Source organism: Ptychodera flava, chromosome 2 (assembly GCF_041260155.1).
Source record: "Ptychodera flava strain L36383 chromosome 2, AS_Pfla_20210202, whole genome shotgun sequence".
NCBI lineage: Eukaryota > Metazoa > Hemichordata > Enteropneusta > Ptychoderidae > Ptychodera > Ptychodera flava.
In genome coordinates, this window is record NC_091929.1 from 48198693 (window position 1) to 48218702 (window position 20010).

Here is a 20010-nt window from a genome sequence, read left to right on the forward strand (position 1 = left end):
GGCTGTATACACGACTGTGTTAGGAGCACAGTACGTCTGTGTGCTGTAGTATAAATATCGCATCAGTAGCTTGAAGCCATCACGGGAAAAACTTCTTTTGGCAAAATTATGACCGAAGCAAACATGGTCCGACCAATACAGCTGGATTTCAGGCTGCCAGCAAATTCCGAATAGCACCATACTCTCATTTAGACAACCGTCGTCGGTGTCCAGGCCGACTTGTTGATCATAGTTTGCAGCATTTGTTATTTCGGCATTTTTATGACTTTACAAACGGACTAATTTGAAAGACTTGTACTTCTCTGTTCAAGCTTTGGTTATTGCTTGACTTGTCATCTTGAAGTTGTCCTATGCGTAAGCTGGAAAAAAATGTAAAAAAGTTCAAGTCAGATATTAAGTTTATCTTATGACAAAATTATGTAATGTTAAGAGCTACATACAGAATCCTCGTTGTGGTTGAAAATTTTGACTCATTCAACAGCCATCAAACATTGAAGACTGTGAAATTTGCATGTATTCATAAAATAAAGAAACTGTTCCCTCAACTTGTGAATGACAAAATGTGATTTACTAATAATTAGGTGCACATAAATGCACAAATTTACTTAGTTTTGTATTGGAAAAAAATATTCATAGTTTTGTCATAGACTGCTATGCATGCATAGTGAATCGACATTTCAGTGAAATTCAAAAATCTAATTTATTGCACAACCATGGTTTTGAAACCACTCTGGTCTAATCATGAACATTAACACTAATAATTAGGTGTACATAAATGCACAGATTTACTTAGTTTTTTATTGGAAAAAAAATATTCATAGTTTTGTCATAGACTGCTATGCATGCATAGTGAATCGACATTTCAGTGAAATTCCAAAATCTAATTTATTGCACAACCATAGACTTGAAACCACTCTGGTCTAATCATGAACATTAATACTAATAATTAGGTGTACATAAATGCACAGATTTACTTAGTTTTTTATTGGAAAAAAAATATTCATAGTTTTGTCATAGACTGCTATGCATACACAGTGAATCGACATTTCAGTGAAATTCAAAAATCTAATTTATTGCACAACCATGGACTTGAAACCACTCTGGTCTAATCATGAACAATAATACCAATAATTAGGTGTACATAAATGCACAGATTTACTTAGTTTTGTATTGGAAAAAAAATATAGTTTTGTCATAGACTGCTATGCATGCATAGTGAATCGACATTTCAGTGAAATTCAAAACTCTAATTTATTGCACAACCATGGACTTGAAACTACTCTGGTCTAATCACAAACATTAATACTAATAATTAGGTGTACATAAATGCACAGATTTACTTAGTTTTGTATTGGAAAAAAAATATTCATAGTTTTGTCATAGACATGCATGCATAGTGAATTGGCATTTCAGTGAAATTCAAAAATGAAATTTCTTGCACAACCATAGACTTGAAACCACTCTAGTCTAATCATTAACATTAATACTAATACTTAGGTGTACATAAATGCACAGATTTACTTAGTTTTGTATTGGAAAAAATATTTATAGTTTTGTCATAGACTGCTATGCATGCATAGTGAATCGACATTTCAGTAAAATTCAAAAATCTAATTTATTGCACAACCATAGACTTGAAACCACTCTAGTCTAATCATTAACATTAATACTAATAATCAGGTGTACATACATCCACAAATTTACCTAGTTTTGTATTGGAAAAAAATATCCACAGTGTCTTCATAGACTTCTATGCATAGTGAATCGACATTTCAGTGAAATTCCAAAATCAATTTTTTTGCACAACCATAGACTTGAAACCACTCCGGTCTAATCATGAACATTAATACTAATACTTAGGTGTACATAATAAACACAGATTTACTTAGTTTTGTATTGGAAAAAAATTATTCATAGTTTTGTCATAGACTGCCATAGTGAATCAACATTTCAGTGATATGCCAAAATGAAATTTCTTGCACAACCATGGACTTGAAACCACTCTAGTCTTATCATGAACATTTATACCAATAATCGAAGGTACATAAACAGACAGATTTGCAAAGTTTTGTATTTTAAAACAATTATTCTTACTTTTGTCATAGACTACAATGTATGATGGATGAACTTTTATGCGCAATTCCAAAAACAAAGTTCTTGTACACAGATGCACGTGTTACCACCCTCTTCTAATCAAGTACAATTATGTCAATTATTCAGGGTCCATATATGCAGAAAAAGTGCATATTATTAATTGTGAGAGAATTTTTTACAGTTTTGTCATAGACTCCCATGTATAGTGAATCAACATTATCGATATCTAAAAATTACATTGTTTGTACATGCATGCACTTTTTACCTGCCACTTTAAGCAAAGTACATTTACATGAATTATCACATACATATGATTTGAAATTTTTGGACAAAGCGTTATATCAGCCACATTTTGCTGCCTTCCTTTTGGGAGGGGATTTCAAAAGTATAGCAAGTCAGAAGGGGGGTCTTGAACACATTGCGGATTTGTTGGGGTATTGAGTAACAGGGGAGGGTCATTTATTTTCATGCACGGATAAGGGGGAGGGTCACTAATTTTTGTGCATGAACTTTTGAAGGGTCACTATTTTTGATGCAGCGGTGTTTCGAAAAACACCGGCCCACCCCCCCCCCCCCTGTTATTTGTGTCCAGTCTCTAAGGTGTCGCGGGAGGTTTTGCTAATGGCATTCACACGTTTGAGATTAGGATTCCAGTTTTTTTCAGAAAATCCCGATAGTTTTAAGTTATAATAAACCCCCGGAAATAAACCTCGATCTTTTATTCAAATGTTACAAAACAGTACGAAGCTGTGAAAGATATCGGGATACGATTTCATTCATATGTAGTCGTCTGCATGGCTTCCTTTGCATGGCTTCCAGTCACACATAGCCGGAAAGATGAAGTGTGCTGTGCCGAGCGAGCTCAGATATACTGTGCAGTTATTGTGATTTTGCATATTCTCAAAAATGATTCAGGCTACACAGTAAAATCCATTTCTGTTTTTTGATGACTGGTGGAAATGTGGGCTTATATAGCACAGTGGCACTAAAGACATTACATGCATGATAATTAAGGGACAGGTCAGTTTCTTCGGCCTAGGGGGCGGGGGTGGCTTCAGGGGGTCACCCTGTTTTTGGTTTGGTGATAGGGGTCACCATGTTTTTGAAATGCCGAATAGGGGTCAGTGTGTTTTTGGATTTTGTCACGGCCTCATAATTGCGTAAAATGCATCACGACAGCCACGTCAGCTGACTTTGAAATGAACATTGTATTTAAACGTATCATAAGAAGTTTAGCAAAACATAGGAAAGCATGACACATTGCCAGTATAATAAGGAATGCAGCTGCACACATCATATATGATTTAATTTGTAAATAGTCAGGTGGCTTGGCAACATTAACATTAACACAGCAGGGTTTGATGTGGTCTTGTTTACATCTTTAATCAGCTACACCTCTCAGTTACACATCACACCAAGGCCGTTCCACCCGGGCACTCCACTGAACGCCGGACAGAGAAACATAAACAAATCACCGAGCTTTGCAATGTCATGTATATTTCTTTTTTATTCCCGATGAACAAGCTTAAGTGAGCATGAAAGTTCTTGAAAGTTTTTGAAATTTTCGCTTGTCCAGTCTCAATGAATCTACATGTTAAACAATTTGTGGAATTCTTGAAAAGACATAATGATAAGTTTTCGGTTGCTAACAACAGTCTAATCATTGCAAACCTAGCTCTTACAGATGAATAGAATGATGAAATACTGTGAGGGAACATTCTCATCACTGTTTACCTCAAAACAGAAAGGACTAGTGCTGTTGCAAATTTTAAAATACCTTAAAGCTAAAAATAGAAATAATAGTGAAACAATTTGTCTAAATGGTATCAAGGAAATGAGCTATAAGTAATAGAACGCATCATAATCATGCTTGTGAGTGTTTCAGTGAAAAGGATGCCTTGTAACAAACCCTATTTCTTTTTCTACTTTTATATAATTAGAATTGCTATGTTGAAAAGGTTCTTGCACCATTCAGGCCAATCAGGAACTCCACAAATACATTTACAATTGTATTTTGAACATGTAAGTTTTATATGATGCTGGTCTAGCCGGTCAATTCCCAAAGCTACTGAAATTTCACGCTCACATATTCATAACGAATAAAACAGAAAGATATGACATTGCAAAGCTTGGTGATTTGTTTATGTTTCTCTGTCTGACATGCCTGGAGTGGCCCTGGTGTGTTGTGTAACTGAGAACATGTAGCTGATTAAAGATGTAAACAAGACCACATGAAGTCCAGTGTTTTTATGTTGTAAAAATCACTGATACACATCGATTAAAACAACGCCTTGGTTAAAGAGTTCTGCTGCTTGATCGAATTTCACTGTAACTGGCTGTCAACTTCAATGTTTTTTGGTACATAGGGATAACAAGTTTTTCGACAAAATGTCACATGACCAGCCACTTCCTGTACCTCATTTATTATGCAAATACCTAATTCTGGGCTTGATAGTAGAGCTAGAGGTCTGATTTTTGGTATGTAGGGATGACTATGAGATAGAATTTTTTTAAATATCACGTGACCTTGATGACCTTTGACCCCAAATATACATATATGTCCATAACTCAGTAACCACAAGGGCTACACCCTTCATATTTAGAATGATGGGAGACCCTATTACGTCACAATCTGTGCCTCATTAATTATGCAAATATCTAATTTTGAGCAAGCCAATAGAGCTCGAGGTCTGATTTTTGGTATGTAGGGATAACTATGAGATACACTTTCTTTGACACAATGTCATGTGACCTCGATGACCTTTGACCTTAAATATACATATTTCTCCATAACTCAGTAACCACAAGGGCTACACCCTTCATATTTGGTATGATTGGACACCTAGTGAGGACACATCCTGTACGTTATTATAATTATGCACATATCCAATTCTGGGCAAACAAATAGAGCTGGAGGTCTGATTTTCAGTATATAGGGATAAGTATGCGATACAAATTTTTTGACACAATGTCACGTGACCTCGATGACCTTTGACCTAAAATATACATATTTCTCCAAAACTCAGTAACCACGAGGGCTAAACCCTTCGTATTTGGTATGATGGGACACCTAACGATGACAAATCCTGTACCTCATTGATTATGCACATATCTAATTTTGGACAAACCATAGAGCTGGAGGTCTGATTTTTGGGTATATAGGGATAACTATGAGATTCAATTTTTTTTACAAAATATTTTGTGACCCGAATGACCTTTGACCACAAATATGCATATATAGCCATAACTCAGTAACCACAAGTGCTACATCCTTCATATTTGGTATGATGAAAGACCTTATGGTGACATATCCTGTACCTGATTAATGATGCACATATCTTATTCTGGGCAAGCCAATAGAGCTAGATGTATGATTGTTGGTATATAGGGATAAATCTAGGATACATTTTTTTAATGAAATGCCACATGAGCTCGATAACCTGTGAGCTCAATTTCAAAAATACTTCATCTGTAGCCTTTCACCTTTTTTGCATATTTGTTTCTCTATTGCCCCTGTCAAGATGTCTCTAAACCTGGTCATCGCTGCTTTGCAGCTGTATTTCACTCTGCTTTTAAAATACCAGCAAGTCAAGATTTCCGTTATAAACCATTACAAACTGACAAATTAAACACTCTACAAACAAAATATATTAATTTATCAGTTGTCATCATTGATGAGCTTAGCATGGTTGGTAACAGTTTATTCGCTTTTATTAATCTCTATCTTCAAGAAATCAAAGAAATAAGATATTTGGTGGTGTGTCAATAGTCTCTGTGGGTGATATGTTAGATCTATACCAGGATATGGCCCTTAACCAATAAAGCTCTTGAAAAAGCACTTTACAGAGCATGAACTGACAGATATTATGTGACAGAAAGATGATAAACATTTTGCAGAATTACTTAATCGTCTCAAAGTTGGCCAATATACACAAGAAGATATAAACCTTCTTCAGCAAACGGCTGACGAATTTTCTGGTCAAGCAGATCAGTGTGAAAATGCAATTCACTTGTATACTACAATTGTAAATGTTGAAAACACAATGAAGCAATTTTCACAAGAGTGCTGACAGAGAATTGCGGTGGCTCACCTGCATTCCAATGCAGTAAATGGTGCTTACTCATTTTACCAGTCGCCTGATAATAAACTGCCACGTACTCCATTAGGACAGATTGGTGTTAATGTATGCAACATATTAATGAGCCGAATCATGTTGTATATACAGTTAAACGTTTCTAACACAAATCTTGTGTATTCCATATCCCAACCCGTAGCCTCCAAGTCAATTACTGCTTACCAACAACCAACTACTTACTTCAACTGGCCTCACACTTGAGGAGCTTCAGTGTCCTTGACGCTATTTTTTAAATTGTTACAGGTTTTCTGGAAAAAAGACGCAGAGCGTTTAATCGCCCTTCATTATTTTCAAGTTTCTTACCACATTGTTTGATTAGGCTGGTTTTGATGAGGTTGTGCTGACAAGGTTTTTGTTACATCATTACTTTTACTTTTGTTGATGAACTTACTTTGTTGATGAAGGATGGCTGACGTTTTTTACATTAACTTCTTTTTGATACAAGCTATGTCTTTATTTTTGTCATCTCGTTGTTGAAGGTTTTTCGTTGAGAAATTGACATTTTTTATGAAGTCCATATTGTTGTTGTATGTGCGAGCTTATCTGAGTAATTCACCTTCAATGAAGCATTTGAAGGTTGGTGGCAGATAAATATCGTCACATGGTTTGTGTGGGTTTCAAATCTAACCATCTCTCTCAATTGCGTCTCTGACATTTGAAGACCACAAGGTCAAGGTATGAGATTTTGTCGATACTATGTTAAATTATGAATTCCCTAGTTGAACATAGGGTACAGGGTGTTGCATTCCTCGTCAAATGCTCTGAATGTTAGAAGTTGATGTTTTATTCCTTTGTAAATCATGAAAATGTCACCTTTTAATTTTCCATACGAATATTTGACCGGGGATTTAATATAACTTTCTCCGTTTCATGGTATGTGATATCATCTATTTCTGTTGAGCCTTTGCTGCACTGCAAATTCTTCTAGCTTGAAATATAACCACTTGGTTTGTAAGTGGCTTGTGGGTGAACCAGTGTGTATATGTTTGAAATATTTCGGTTTGCGCGAAATCCACTAATATTTTTTGGTTTGAAGTCACGCCACCACACAGAGTATGAATGGCAGTATTCATACCATTCAAGCCAGTCATTGCATAAATTTAAGCCGAATGGCTTCTTTTTAAGCCCCTCAGAATATAATCTATTGGTTTAAAGTTGAGCCACTGGCTTCTTTGGTTTGTTTATGTAACCATAGACAATTTTTATTTTTTATTTTCTTTTCTGATTGTATATATATACTGTATACAGGTACTATACGTACCTACCTAATACGAATGAGTAACCTGTTAGCGAGAGTGGGTACAGCGCCACCAGTGTCAGACTTTCACTGCTGAAAATCTCGCGATATCTGGTGAGATTCATTAAAGAGTTTGACTTGCAGACAACTGCACATTTTCTGTGTCTGCCTCATTGATATTTCTTTTCAAGCTTTTGACAGCAGTGAACGTTGTGGTCGAGTAAACTGTAGATATATACTCTCCTTCATTTTAACAGGTATGTTTGGTATAATATTTCAGTGATTTTGCCGAGTTTTGCTCAGTTGAAAGTTTGGATGAGATCGCCGCCCATGAGGAGACGCGCCCTGTGTTTCATGAGCTTTTTTTAACAACTGTGCTAGTGAACTTCTGATGCGTCGATGGATGCGTCTAAAAGACTTATATATAGTTCTCAGTCATTGAAACGGGACAAGTGGCTCCGGCGATAGATGTAAACAAATCGTCTCCAGTGTAGTTAAAGTATCATAACTCATTTTTGTTTGTTATTGAGGAAATGCCTTGTAGTTTAGTGTAGTAGTGAACGTTGATTCTGATCAGCTGTTCATTTTTCATGCATGTGTTAAAACAGTACGCCAAAGTTTTCATGGCGTTGCCTTGTTGTAAGAGATCGTTGATTTTCGAGATTCATTAAAGAGTTTGACTTGCAGACAACTGCACATTTTCTGTGTCTGCCTCATTGATATTTCTTTTAAGCTTTTGACAGCAGTGAACGTTGTGGTCGAGTAAACTGTAGATGTATACTCTCCTTTATTTTAACAGGGTTTCCCCTCACACTGGCTACATAATTTGGCGCCCAACGTGGGGCTCCGTTGCAAAAGTGTTGCAGTACACAAGCATATGGTGCCCTATGAAGTTTATGTCGCAATGTTTGACAGGTGATGTATCCAGCATTATCTCCATGGTAACTCCAGTCAACTATTAAAGTGAACCACAAGTTCTTCGCTGAAGAGAAATAAAGAGGTTTGAACTGAACTGTTGCTGTGCTAGTTGAAAGTACAAGAGAGACTCTGTAAACTGTATATATTTTGTTTTCTTCTACGATAAATACCTGCTCAATATCTGATTGACATACTTGTGTTTTTACAAGCAATGATGGATACCCCTCCACATACCTGTGCACCACGAATTTAGAGCCCTGTTGGACCATACGGTTTATATTAAGGGCATTGCAGGGAGTGCTACATGTGAGGAGTTGAATGAATTCCTGTCATCTGTCGGTACAGTCAGCCATATTGTCTGGCCGGTCGACCCAGAGTCAGTTAGTCGTAGTGACCATGCTTTCTGCCAGTTTACTGACAAGGCCACAGCTCAAGAAGCAATTGTGAAACTTAATGGCCGACTGTTCCTGGGTAGCAAGTTAACAATTACTAGGGTGTCTGTCAGTTGTCACACCAACCAGGTACACACCCTGTCAAAAGTTACAGTACGAGAGTGAAGTAACCAATGCCGGTGAAGTCGACCAGGCAGAATTGAACCGCATGATCGAAGTTCTGCGCAAAGCTGGACATGAAGTAACCCCTGTCAGTCAACAACCTGGTATAGGTGTCAAACAAAGTACGGTAGCCCAGCGGTGTCATGTCCAGTTACAACTGACAAGTCTACGGTCATGCTACCAGCTGCATTGTTTCAACCGCCAAGAATTTCAACTTTTTCTGGTGACCCAAAGAATAAAGGTGACTCAGACTTCGAGTCATGGAAATATGAAATTGAGTGTTTGCAGAGAGATGGAACACATAGCAGGGAGACGCTGGCCACAGCAGTTAGGAAGTCACTGCGTGGAGATGCAGGTAGAGTTGTGATGCACATGGGTTTAGATGTAACCATTGAGGCTATCCTGGAAAAGTTGAGTGGGATATATGGTGTGGTTGAAACTGGTGCTACTCTACTACAGCAATTTTATAACAGCAAACAGGAAGAGAAGGAGACAGTGGCTGGATATGGATGTCACCTTGAGTTAGTAATTAACAAGGCCAAGGAGAGAGGTGGTATAGCAGCAGTGGCGGTGGATGAAGCTCTCAGAACTGTATTTTGGAAGGGTTTGCGTGATGAACGAGTGAAAAATATTGCCAGACATTGCTATGATAAGGCAACATCGTTTGATGAGTTGCTCCGCATCGCCCGCCTAGCAGAACAAGAAGTGAAGGAAACATTTGCGTATGCCAAACCTGCACATGCTGGTATCTCCAATCAGACCATTGTCCCTGAAAAGGCAAATGCTGTGAAGGAGGACTCAGTAGTAAAGGAAATTCAGCAACACATGCAGTCTTTGGCAGCCAGACTTGACAGGATGGAGGGTAATGGTACGAGTTCAAATCCTAACCCTCAAGACATGCCCTCACAGCAGGGTCGTGGTAGAGGTAGGCAAAGAGAAAGAAATCTGCCTGAACAAAATGCTGGCACAAGAAGGAGACGTAGAAGTCCAGAAGGTACTGGCCACATCTGGGGACCTGTTGCCAAAATCCGAAGATGGTGGACAACGCCCCTTCTGTTCCTGAGCAATCTTGTCAGTTAAACCCCCAGCTGCCTCAACCGGTGGGCGGATGGTAGGCAGAACCAATGAGCAAGCCCAAGCAAACGTCATCGTTCACCGTCAATCAGTACTCAACCGCATTGTGGGTGATCCTAATGAAGAAAATGCATTCATTAATGGGGTGTGCTGCCGCAGTTTAATTGACACTGGTTCTCAGGTAACGACGGTCGGTGAATCATTCTACAAGAACAATTTGTCGTCATGCGAGATACATCCCATTGAAGAGCTGTTAACCATAACTGGAGCAAAAGGTCAGGTGGTCGAATTCCTTGGATACATAGAGGCTGAGATCTCTTTTCCAAGAGACGTCTTTGGTACTGATGAGACTTACAGTGTGCTGGTGCTGGTTGTATTGGATACAGCTTACAACCAAGAAGTACCATTGTGTGTTGGCACCAACCTCATTAACTTGTACAGGAAGAGTTCCAGGTTGTGCAAACAAAAGGCTTCATCTGTCCAAAGTTTGAGGATATCAGCTGCTGTCCAGGATGCTTACAATCACCTTGATGCCAGGGACAATTTCTGTGGTGAAGATGGTAATCTTGGTGTGGTGAGAGCCCAGCTGCGGCGCCCAGTTAGAGTTGAACCTAACAGCGTTATCAACATTATGGGTAAAACTAAATCGGGCCCTCAGGGAGACGAATACATTGTTACTGTCGAACCCAGAGGGACGAGACAGTTTCCAGGAAGTCTTGTTGTCAACCCATCAGCCCTAACTATGAAGTGTACCGGAAGGAAATGTAGGGTACCTGTGCAATTGCAGAATTGTTCAAACAAGACAGTAACTGTGAGGCCAGGGGATGTGATTGGTGAAGTTCATGCTGTTACGTGGGCCGGATCACCTTCACAATACCAGCTTGGGATTCAGCAACAGATGACGGCCGCCAGACAGGATAGTAATTGTAGTGATCACCTGGGTGCTAATGTATCACTGGGCAGCAATATAGACTTACACCACTTGAGTGCTACTCAATATCAGCTGGCCCAAGAGCTACTAGCGAGGAAGTCTGATGTATTCTCAAAACATGACAATGATCTTGGTTATTGTACAGCTGTACAACATGAGATACCACTCAGTGATACCCACCCTATTCATGAAAGGCATCGCCGCATACCCCCTGCCATGTATGATGAAGTGAGGTCCTCCTCAAGGGTATGTTGGCAAGTGGGGCCATACGTGAGTCAAGTAGGTCATGGGCAGCCCCCATTGTGCTTGTCAAGAAAAAAGTTGGGTCAATTCGCCTGTGTGTAGATTAAAGAAGGTTGAACGCCAAGACCATCAAAGACTCCTATGCCATGCCAAGAATAGAGGAGAGTATGGATGCCTTGAAAGGAGCCAGGTAGTTTTCAACAATTGATTTGAAGAGCGGCATTGGCAGATTGGAATGGCGGACAAAGATAGACCAAAGACGGCCTTTACCACACCCTTTGGATTTTACGAGTGCAACCGTATGATATTCGGGTTGACCAATGCTCCAAGCACGTTTCAGAGGCTCATGGAAAAGTGTATGGAGACTATAATCTAAAGATATGCCTTGTGTATCTGGACGATATAATCATATTCTCATCGACTTTTGAAGAACACCTTCAGCGGCTTGAGGCAGTCTTTGATCGTCTCCAAGAATGTGGGCTGAAGGTAAATACATCCAAATGCCAACTTTTCAAGAGTCAAGTCAAGTACCTTGGGCACGTGGTTTCAGGAGATGGCGTAGAGACTGATCCGGACAAGGTTGAAGCCCTGAAAACATGGCCTGTTCTGAGGAGTGTCCACGAGGTCAAGTCTTTATTATGTTTTGCAGGTTACTATCGTAGGTTCGTCCCAGGTTTTTCAAAGATAGTGAAGCCATTGAATGATTTGACAGCTGGACTCCCAAGCAAGCGCAAGGACCGAAGAAGAACCAAACACCCATCACTGCCTGAGTTTGTGTGGACAGACCAATGCCAGACTACTTTCAATGACATCATTCACAGGTTATGAAACCCACCTGTACTTGCTTATGCTGACTATGGCATCCCATTTGAACTCCACACAGATGCGAGCCTTAATGGTCTAGGTGCTGCTCTATATCAAGAACAAGATGGCAGGAAGAGAGTTGTTGCCTATGCGAGTAGGGTTTTTTCTCCTAGTGAAAGAAACTACCCAGCTCATAAGCTTGAGTTTCTAGCCTTAAAGTGGGCAGTAACTGACAAGTTCCACGATTACTTGTATGGGAACTCATTCAAGGTAGTTACTGACAACAACCCTTTAACATATGTAACAACGAGTGCAAAGTTAGATGCCACTGGCCATCGATGGCTTGCTGCACTTTCAACGTATAACTTCAGTCTTGCTTACCGACCAGGTACAAGAAATGCCAATGCTGATGGCCTATCTCGCCGACCTCACACTCCTAACCAAGAGACCGACTCTGACTCACTTCAGGATACCCTCAGTCGCTATGAGACAGGAGGGAGTGAAGTGCCATGTGAATCAGTAGAGGTTGTGTGTCAGTCTTATATGACTGCAAGGATTCCCTTGGTAGAGATGGTTGGTTGTTCAAATACTGCAGTACCCAAGACCATAGATTGTCCCCCAACACTGCCATGGAGTGAATCTTTACCCACACTGACTAGTGATGAGTGGATGGCTGCTCAGCAAAGAGACCCCGCCATTCAATGCATCGTCATCCTCAAGGAGAGTGGGAAACTTCCAACCAGAACAAAAAGGAAGGCTGAGAGTTCAGAGGTTCAGCGCTATCTCAATGAATGGCAGAGACTCAGTTTCAAGAGCAGTGTTTTGTACAGGAGTCGTATTACAGGTGATGGCAACAAGGTGTATCAACTAGTACTCCCTAGGCAGTACAGAGCCATGATCCTCAGAGGTCTGCATGATGATGTTGGACATCTTGGTAAGGACAGAACACTAGACTTGGTGAGATCTCGCTTCTTCTGGCCTTACATAGCACATGATGTTGAGACTAAGATCAAGTCATGTGAGAGATGTGTGAGAAGGAAGATGCCCCCAGGTGCAAGATCAGTTGCTCCATTGGTGAACATCCAGACCAGTCAGCCAATGGAATTAGTATGCATGGACTATCTGACCCTAGAAGAATCCAAGGGAGGTATATCTAACATTCTAGTGATCACCGATCACTTCACACGCTATGCAGTTGCAATCCCAACCCAGAACCAGACCACACAGACTACAGCTAGGCATCTCTTCAACAGCTTCATGGTGCATTATGGGTTTCCAGCCCGGTTACATTCAGACCAGGGAAGAAACTTTGAGTCTGAGGTCATTCGACAACTTTGCCAAATAACAGGAGTCCAGAAGTCAAGAACAACCCCATACCACACCATGGACAATGGACAGACAGAGCGTTTTACCGTACATTACTTGATATGCTTGGTACCTTGGAGGAGCACCAGAAGAAGGACTGGAAATCATATGTCGGTCCACTTGTGCATGCATACAACTGTACTACCAACGATTCTACTGGTTATGCCCCCTATTATCTCATGTTCGGACGCCATCCCAGATTACCTATCGACGTGTACCTTGGATTGGAACCTGAGGGCAATTTGCCAAATACACATGGTGAATATGCTCAGGACCTCAGAGACCTACTTGGTTTTGCATATACAATTGCATCAAAAGCAGCTGCTAAGAAGTCCTCATACAACAAGAAGAGGTATGACAGTAGGGCAAGGGGAGCTTGTGTTGGAGCATGGTGACCGGGTTTTGGTGAAGAATGTTAGCATACGAGGGAAACACAAGATTGCTGACCGATGGGAGAGAGATGTGTATGTAGTGGTTTGCAAGACCAATCCTGACCTCCCTGTGTATACAGTCCGGCCAGAGTCTGGGGTTGGAAGAGAGAGAACTCTCCATCGCAACCTACTGTTACCATGCTTCTCATTGCCCTGCCCATCTGGGAATCAAAGAGCAGAACCCAAAGAGACTGTTGATTATACAAGATCAACAAGCAAGGCAGAAGAATCACAGGATCATGGTACAGTTTCGTCAGACTCGGATGGTGATCAGGATGTTCATTTCGTCCCAGTCTATCATGCACCACAGGAGAGGGTACTCGAACCTGAAGAGGCATCAGACCCAGATACTGTGCCCCAAGAGGAGAAACAGGCCATGGTTGGGAAAAAGCCCACATCAGTGGTTAGTGGTGTCAGTCCACCAGGGACTACTTCAGATACACTTCCGATTGAGAATTCCTCACTACCAGGAGTACAATGTGTTTGTTGAGAACGAAGTGACAGGAAGTTTGGAGCCATCAAATGACCCGAGTCTACAGGAGGATGCTGAGCCACACAAGGAGTTTGAAATTCAGGAGGAAGTACACTTCGAACCATGCAAGAAGAGGAAGGGGAACCCTTAAGGAGATCAAAGCGGACAATACGACCACCAGATCGCCTGAATCTTACTCAGGTTTGCAGTAAGCCAGAGTGGATGGTCAAAGCAGATTACCTTACATCTGTGAAGTTTAATGTCCAAGGAGATTCTGCAGAACATCTTTGTACCGCGTTGATTGACATTGTATCGAGCAGTTAATCCCTGACTGAATTTTCTTGTGAATATCAGGACGATATTCCAGAAAGCAGGGGAGTGTGTAACCATAGACAATTTTTATTTTTTATTTTCTTTTCTGATTGTATATATATACTGTATACAGGTACTATACGTACCTACCTAATACAAATGAGTAACCTGTTAGCAAGAGTGGGTACAGCGCCACCAGAATCTCGCGATATCTGGCGAGATTCATTAAAGAGTTTGATTTGCAGACAACTGCAAATTTTCTGTGTCTGCCTCATTGATATTTTTTTTCAAGCTTTTGACAGCAGTGAAAGTTGTGGTCGAGTAAACTGTAGATGTATACTCTCCTTTATTTTAACAGGTATGTTTGGTATAATATTTCAGTGATTTTGCCGAGTTTTGCTCAGTTGAAAGTTTGGATGAAATCGCAGCCCATGAGGAGACGTGCCATGCATTTCATGAGCTATTTTTAGCAACTGTGCAAGTGAACTTATGATGTGTCGATCGATGCGTCTAAAAGACTTATATATAGTTCTCAGTCATTGAAACGGGACAAGTGGCTCCGGCGATAGATGTAAACAAATCGTCTCCATTGTAGTTAAAGTATCATAACTCATTTCTGTTTGTTATTGAGAAAAGGCCTTGTAGTTTAGTGTAGTAGTGAACGTTGATTCTGATCAGCTGTTCAGTTTTTCATGCATGTGTTGAAACAGTACGCCAAAGTTTTCATGGCGTTGCCTTGTTGTAAGAGATCGTTGATTTTCGAGATTCATTAAAGAGTTTGACTTGCAGACAACTGCACATTTTCTGTGTCTGCCTCATTGATATTTCTTTTCAAGCTTTTGACAGCAGTGAACGTTGTGGTCGAGTAAAGTGTAGATGTATACTCTCCATTATTTTAACAGGGTTTCCCCTCACACTGGCTACATTTATATACCGACAATTTCATTGGTTCATCTTTAAGCCAACCACAAGTGGCAACTTTGTGAGTATGGCTTAAGTTTAAACCATTCAAGCACTTGAAATTAATCGGCTTATTTTCAAGCCATTGTCATGACAGTCACTGGTTAATATCTTAACCAGAATTGTACATCACGTCACTACATTGATAACAGTGAGGACGATGAGCATCCATGCCTGAATTCTGTTTAATTTTGTAGTACGATACAATTTTGTGAAGTTTCCAATTGAACAGAAGACATGGACTTGCTTCAAGTATGTAGGCATAAGCTTATAAATATCAAAACAATAAATTGAACTGACAAATACTGAAATAGCGTTGATCGCAAATGACGTCATTTTTCTTTCATTAACATGCAAAAATAAATGTAGCGCCTATGCGTCGGATGGTCCGCGTTTTCACTGAACATCGAAAGTAAAAACCACAATAATGTATGGTTCAGACTAACATTGCAACAACAAACTTTGGTCGAATTTCAGGCAGCGATTGTCGCTCGCGTACACCTAGGCCTAAACTTATAGCATGGAGGTAGCAGAGCCTCCATGTAGTAGGCTAAGCGTAACAAACCTGAAATCGCGATCAACGCTATTGTTGGCATATCCTGATTTTTTTCAAAGCCACAGCCTTGATCCTGGGACAATGCCGATGTATTTCATTAATAAGGACATGTTTGAAATGGATATTCCAATCCCCTGAATTGTGCCAAAAATATGCAAGCCATAGCATGCTAGCACAGCTGATGACTAGACGCGAGCGTGTGTCAATAATAATGGTCAACGGCGCGGTCGTTCCGTAACCTTTCACCCACGGTACGGTTCACCCTTTGTAACATTACGCTTGAACATAGTTCAATTTTACACAATGATTTGCCGAGCCAATGTTAACTCCGTTATAGATATTATATCTTCGTGACATATGTAAGAATTATAGTACTTGCTGATTGATCGTACTCTTAAAGTGACCGCTCGCTAGTGGAATCCTCACCCCTTCACTTTAAGGGAGTGGCATATTAATTCCTTCTCTGAGCACAGAGAGCGCAGAGCGCGCCAAACTTCCAATTGATACGGGCCTGGCAGTGCAGCCAAGATTGTATTCTACGATCGTCCTACGATTTCATTCCGTACTACCTACAAAATTTCCCACACAACAGTCGACAGTAATGGCTTCCATCAACGACAAGGATGACTTCGGAAGAACTGGTTATGTAGCGATAACTATTATTTGCGTTCATACGTCTCTGCTAGTGCTACCTCCATGGTTCAACCATGGTCCATGGCATGGAGCCTGTACTAGAAAGAACGAAGCGACGTCTGGAATTGAAGGCATGTAAGCGTACGGTACGTATTTGTTTTATTCCCTGTTATATTCCGTGAAAGATGTGCAAGTCATTTATTTAAACCGGGCTTGAATTTGTTCAAACACATCGATGCCATTCCGAAAAGCAAAAAACATTTCTGGGAGCCGCCATCACCAACTTCCGGTACAGGCGGCTCCCGTTTGAAACACTGATTCACGGATGCCCCACGCTCAATATTTATGGAACGTGATCAATGTGTTTGAACAAATTCTAAACCCCATGAACGACAAGGTTAGTGTAGTATGGTGTTTAGTCTTCAGAAGTGATAAATCAGTACGACCAAATGCAGCAAATGTGTAGCATTTCACATGAGCACACCTCGTCCAGTTATTTGGAACTCTACAGGGCGGGCCGGGCAGTCGGCTTCTGGTGAGCGAGGTCACTGTCATGTATGAGCAGCATTTGGACTCATGACCCCTCAGCTGTATGAATATGTGTTAGCAGTTGCCATGGAATACTGCATTGCATGCTGGGAGTTCTTGAATAAAAAGTATGGCTGACAGTTGAATTGCAGTCACGTGTATGTGTGGTTCAATCCGATATAATCCTCAACCATCCTTGATGGTGGATACTACAACTGGCAACGAGGATAAAGTTTAGACATCTACAGAGCTGTGGTATAATTCTGAGATGGCTGGAATCAATATTGGCGACGTAGCGGGCATAAAACCATTTGACCCGACCGGAGACCCAAACAGTGTTGGCACACGTTGGAAGCGATGGCTCAAAAGTTTCACGATGTATGCAGACAGCAAAGGACTGATAATCGAAGAAGGGAAGGATGATAACAAGCAACAGAGAAGAGCACTGCTTCTCCATTCGGCAGGTGAGGAGGTACAGGCTATATTTGAGACATTAGATAACACAGGCGACGCCAAAGACTACAAGAAAGCAGAGGAAGCTCTGAACAAATACTTTCAAACGCAAGTAAACACTACTTATGAGAACCATCTTTTCAGAGCGATGCAACAGCATGAAAACGAAAGTGTCGCCCAATTTGTGACCAGACTGAAACAAGCTGTGAAAGATTGTGACTACGGTGACCAGTCAGATAAACAAATACGTGACCAAGTTGTTGAAATTGAAGATCAACCGAGCTACGCAGGAAAAGTACTGACACTGACACAGGTGCTAGAAATTTCCTCGGCATACGAAGCAGTCCAGATACAACTTGAAGGTATGGCAGCCAAAGTCCTTTTTTATCAGTTAACCATGTACAAGGAAACAGCACAGAGAAAAAGCAATTTTATAGAGGAGCCATTACTCTAAATAAGAAACCATCTGGTAACTGTTATCGGTGCGGCAGAACAGGACATTTTGGTAAAGATCCTGAATGTCCTGCCAGGGTAAATTTGTGCAAAATGTGGTAAATCAGATCACTTCGCAGCCCAGTGTAAATATAAGTCAACCAATCCAAAAGTATCCAAACCAAGAGGAAAACCGGGGAGGAAAAGGAAAACCTAGACAGTCTGTAAGCCATGTGGACACACTGTCTGAGGATGAGTATGCGTTCACCGTCCAACAGCAGTGAGGTATACAGAAACTTAGGACCATAGTTGGTGGGGTCCCAATTAAAATGGTGATTGACTCTGGAGCTAGCAGTAATGTTATTGACAAATACCTGTGGCATGAGTTGAAAAAGAAGAAAATAAAATGCACTGACTGTACGAAAGGCTCGACGAAAAAATTGTATGCATATTGGGCCAGCGAACCACTAAAGATAATGGGAAGTTTTACCGCACTGACAAAATGTGCAGACAGAGAGGTTGAAGCCCCATTTTTTGTCATCGATGGAAAAGGGGAACCACTTCTAGGCCAAGAAACCGCCATTCAACTTGGAGTGCTACAGCTTGGGCCAAACATCAATGCTATCCGGAGTGAAGCAGCAATCTTTGAAAAATATAGAGATGTTTTCAAAGGTGTTAGGAAGCTGAGGGACTACCAACTCAAGTTGCATGTTGACACAGATGTGAAACCAGTGGCGCAGCCAGTTCGACGCGGTTAGCCTACGTCAGAAAGTGAAAGCAAAAATTGATGAACAAATCGACCTGGACATTATAGAACCTGTGGATGGCCTGTCGCCATGGGTCAGTCCAGGGGTCATTGTACCCAAATCAAATTGGGAAATCCGACTGTGTGTAGACATGCGCCAAGCAAACCGAGCAATCATTTGAGCGCCACCCAATACCAACAGTTGACGAAATACTCCAAGATTTGAACCAAAGCACTGTGTTTTGCAAGCTTGACCTGAAATGGGGATTCCATCAGATTGAACTTGACCCTGAAACACAAAGTATCACAACGTTCATCACGCACTATGGGTTGTACAGGTATAAGCGCCTCATGTTTGGAATTAATGCTGCGCCAGAGATCTACCAACACGTTATACAACAGGTATTACAAGGTTGTGAGGGCGTTGCCAACATATCAGATGATTTGTTCCTACACGCGAAAAGATGAAGTGGAACACAATCAACGGTTAGTGAAAGTACTAGAGAGACTGAGAGAGAAAAACTTGACATTGAACAAGTCAAAATGTGCATTCTACATGTCACAGTTGGAATTCATGGGATTACTCCTATCCAAGCGTGGTAAAGGGCCAACTGAGAGTAAAGTGAAGGCAATATATGAAGCCTATGAACCAGAAAACGCACCTGAAGTTCGTAGTTTGCTTGGACTTGCCAATTATAACACATGATTCACCCCGACTTTGCTACAACAGCTGATGCACTGAGATGGCTGACAATGAAAGGGGTGCCGTTTGTCTTCGGCAAACAGCAGAGAGCTGCATTCAATGAGCGAAGCTCTGACCTGCAAGTGCTGAAACGCTTGGATATTTTAATAAGGATGCAGAGACACAATTGTAACAGATGCTAGCCCGGTAGGACTAGGGGCAGTCCTGATCCAGAAACAGCAAGGAAACTACAGGATAATCAGCTATGCAAGTAGAAGCCTGACTGATGTCGAACGCCGCTACTCACAAACCGAGAAAGAGGCATTGGGTATTGTATGGGCTTGTGAACGATTCCATACTTACCTTTATGGGATCCACTTCACAATATGTACTGACCACAAACCACTTGAAGTAATCTACTCAGTGAAATCTAAACCGTGTGCCAGAATA

At 40.9% G+C, this 20010-nt stretch overlaps 1 protein-coding gene across 1 annotated transcript; it reads left to right on the plus strand.

Annotated features, from left to right (window-relative positions):
• Window positions 1-18462: 18462 nt before the first annotated feature.
• On the plus strand, window positions 18463-18891 carry LOC139150692 (uncharacterized). The gene has a single exon (XM_070723118.1). It carries the CDS (start codon window positions 18463-18465, stop codon window positions 18889-18891), a length of 429 nt encoding a protein of 142 aa, XP_070579219.1.
• The last annotated feature ends 1119 nt before the right edge of the window (window positions 18892-20010 follow it).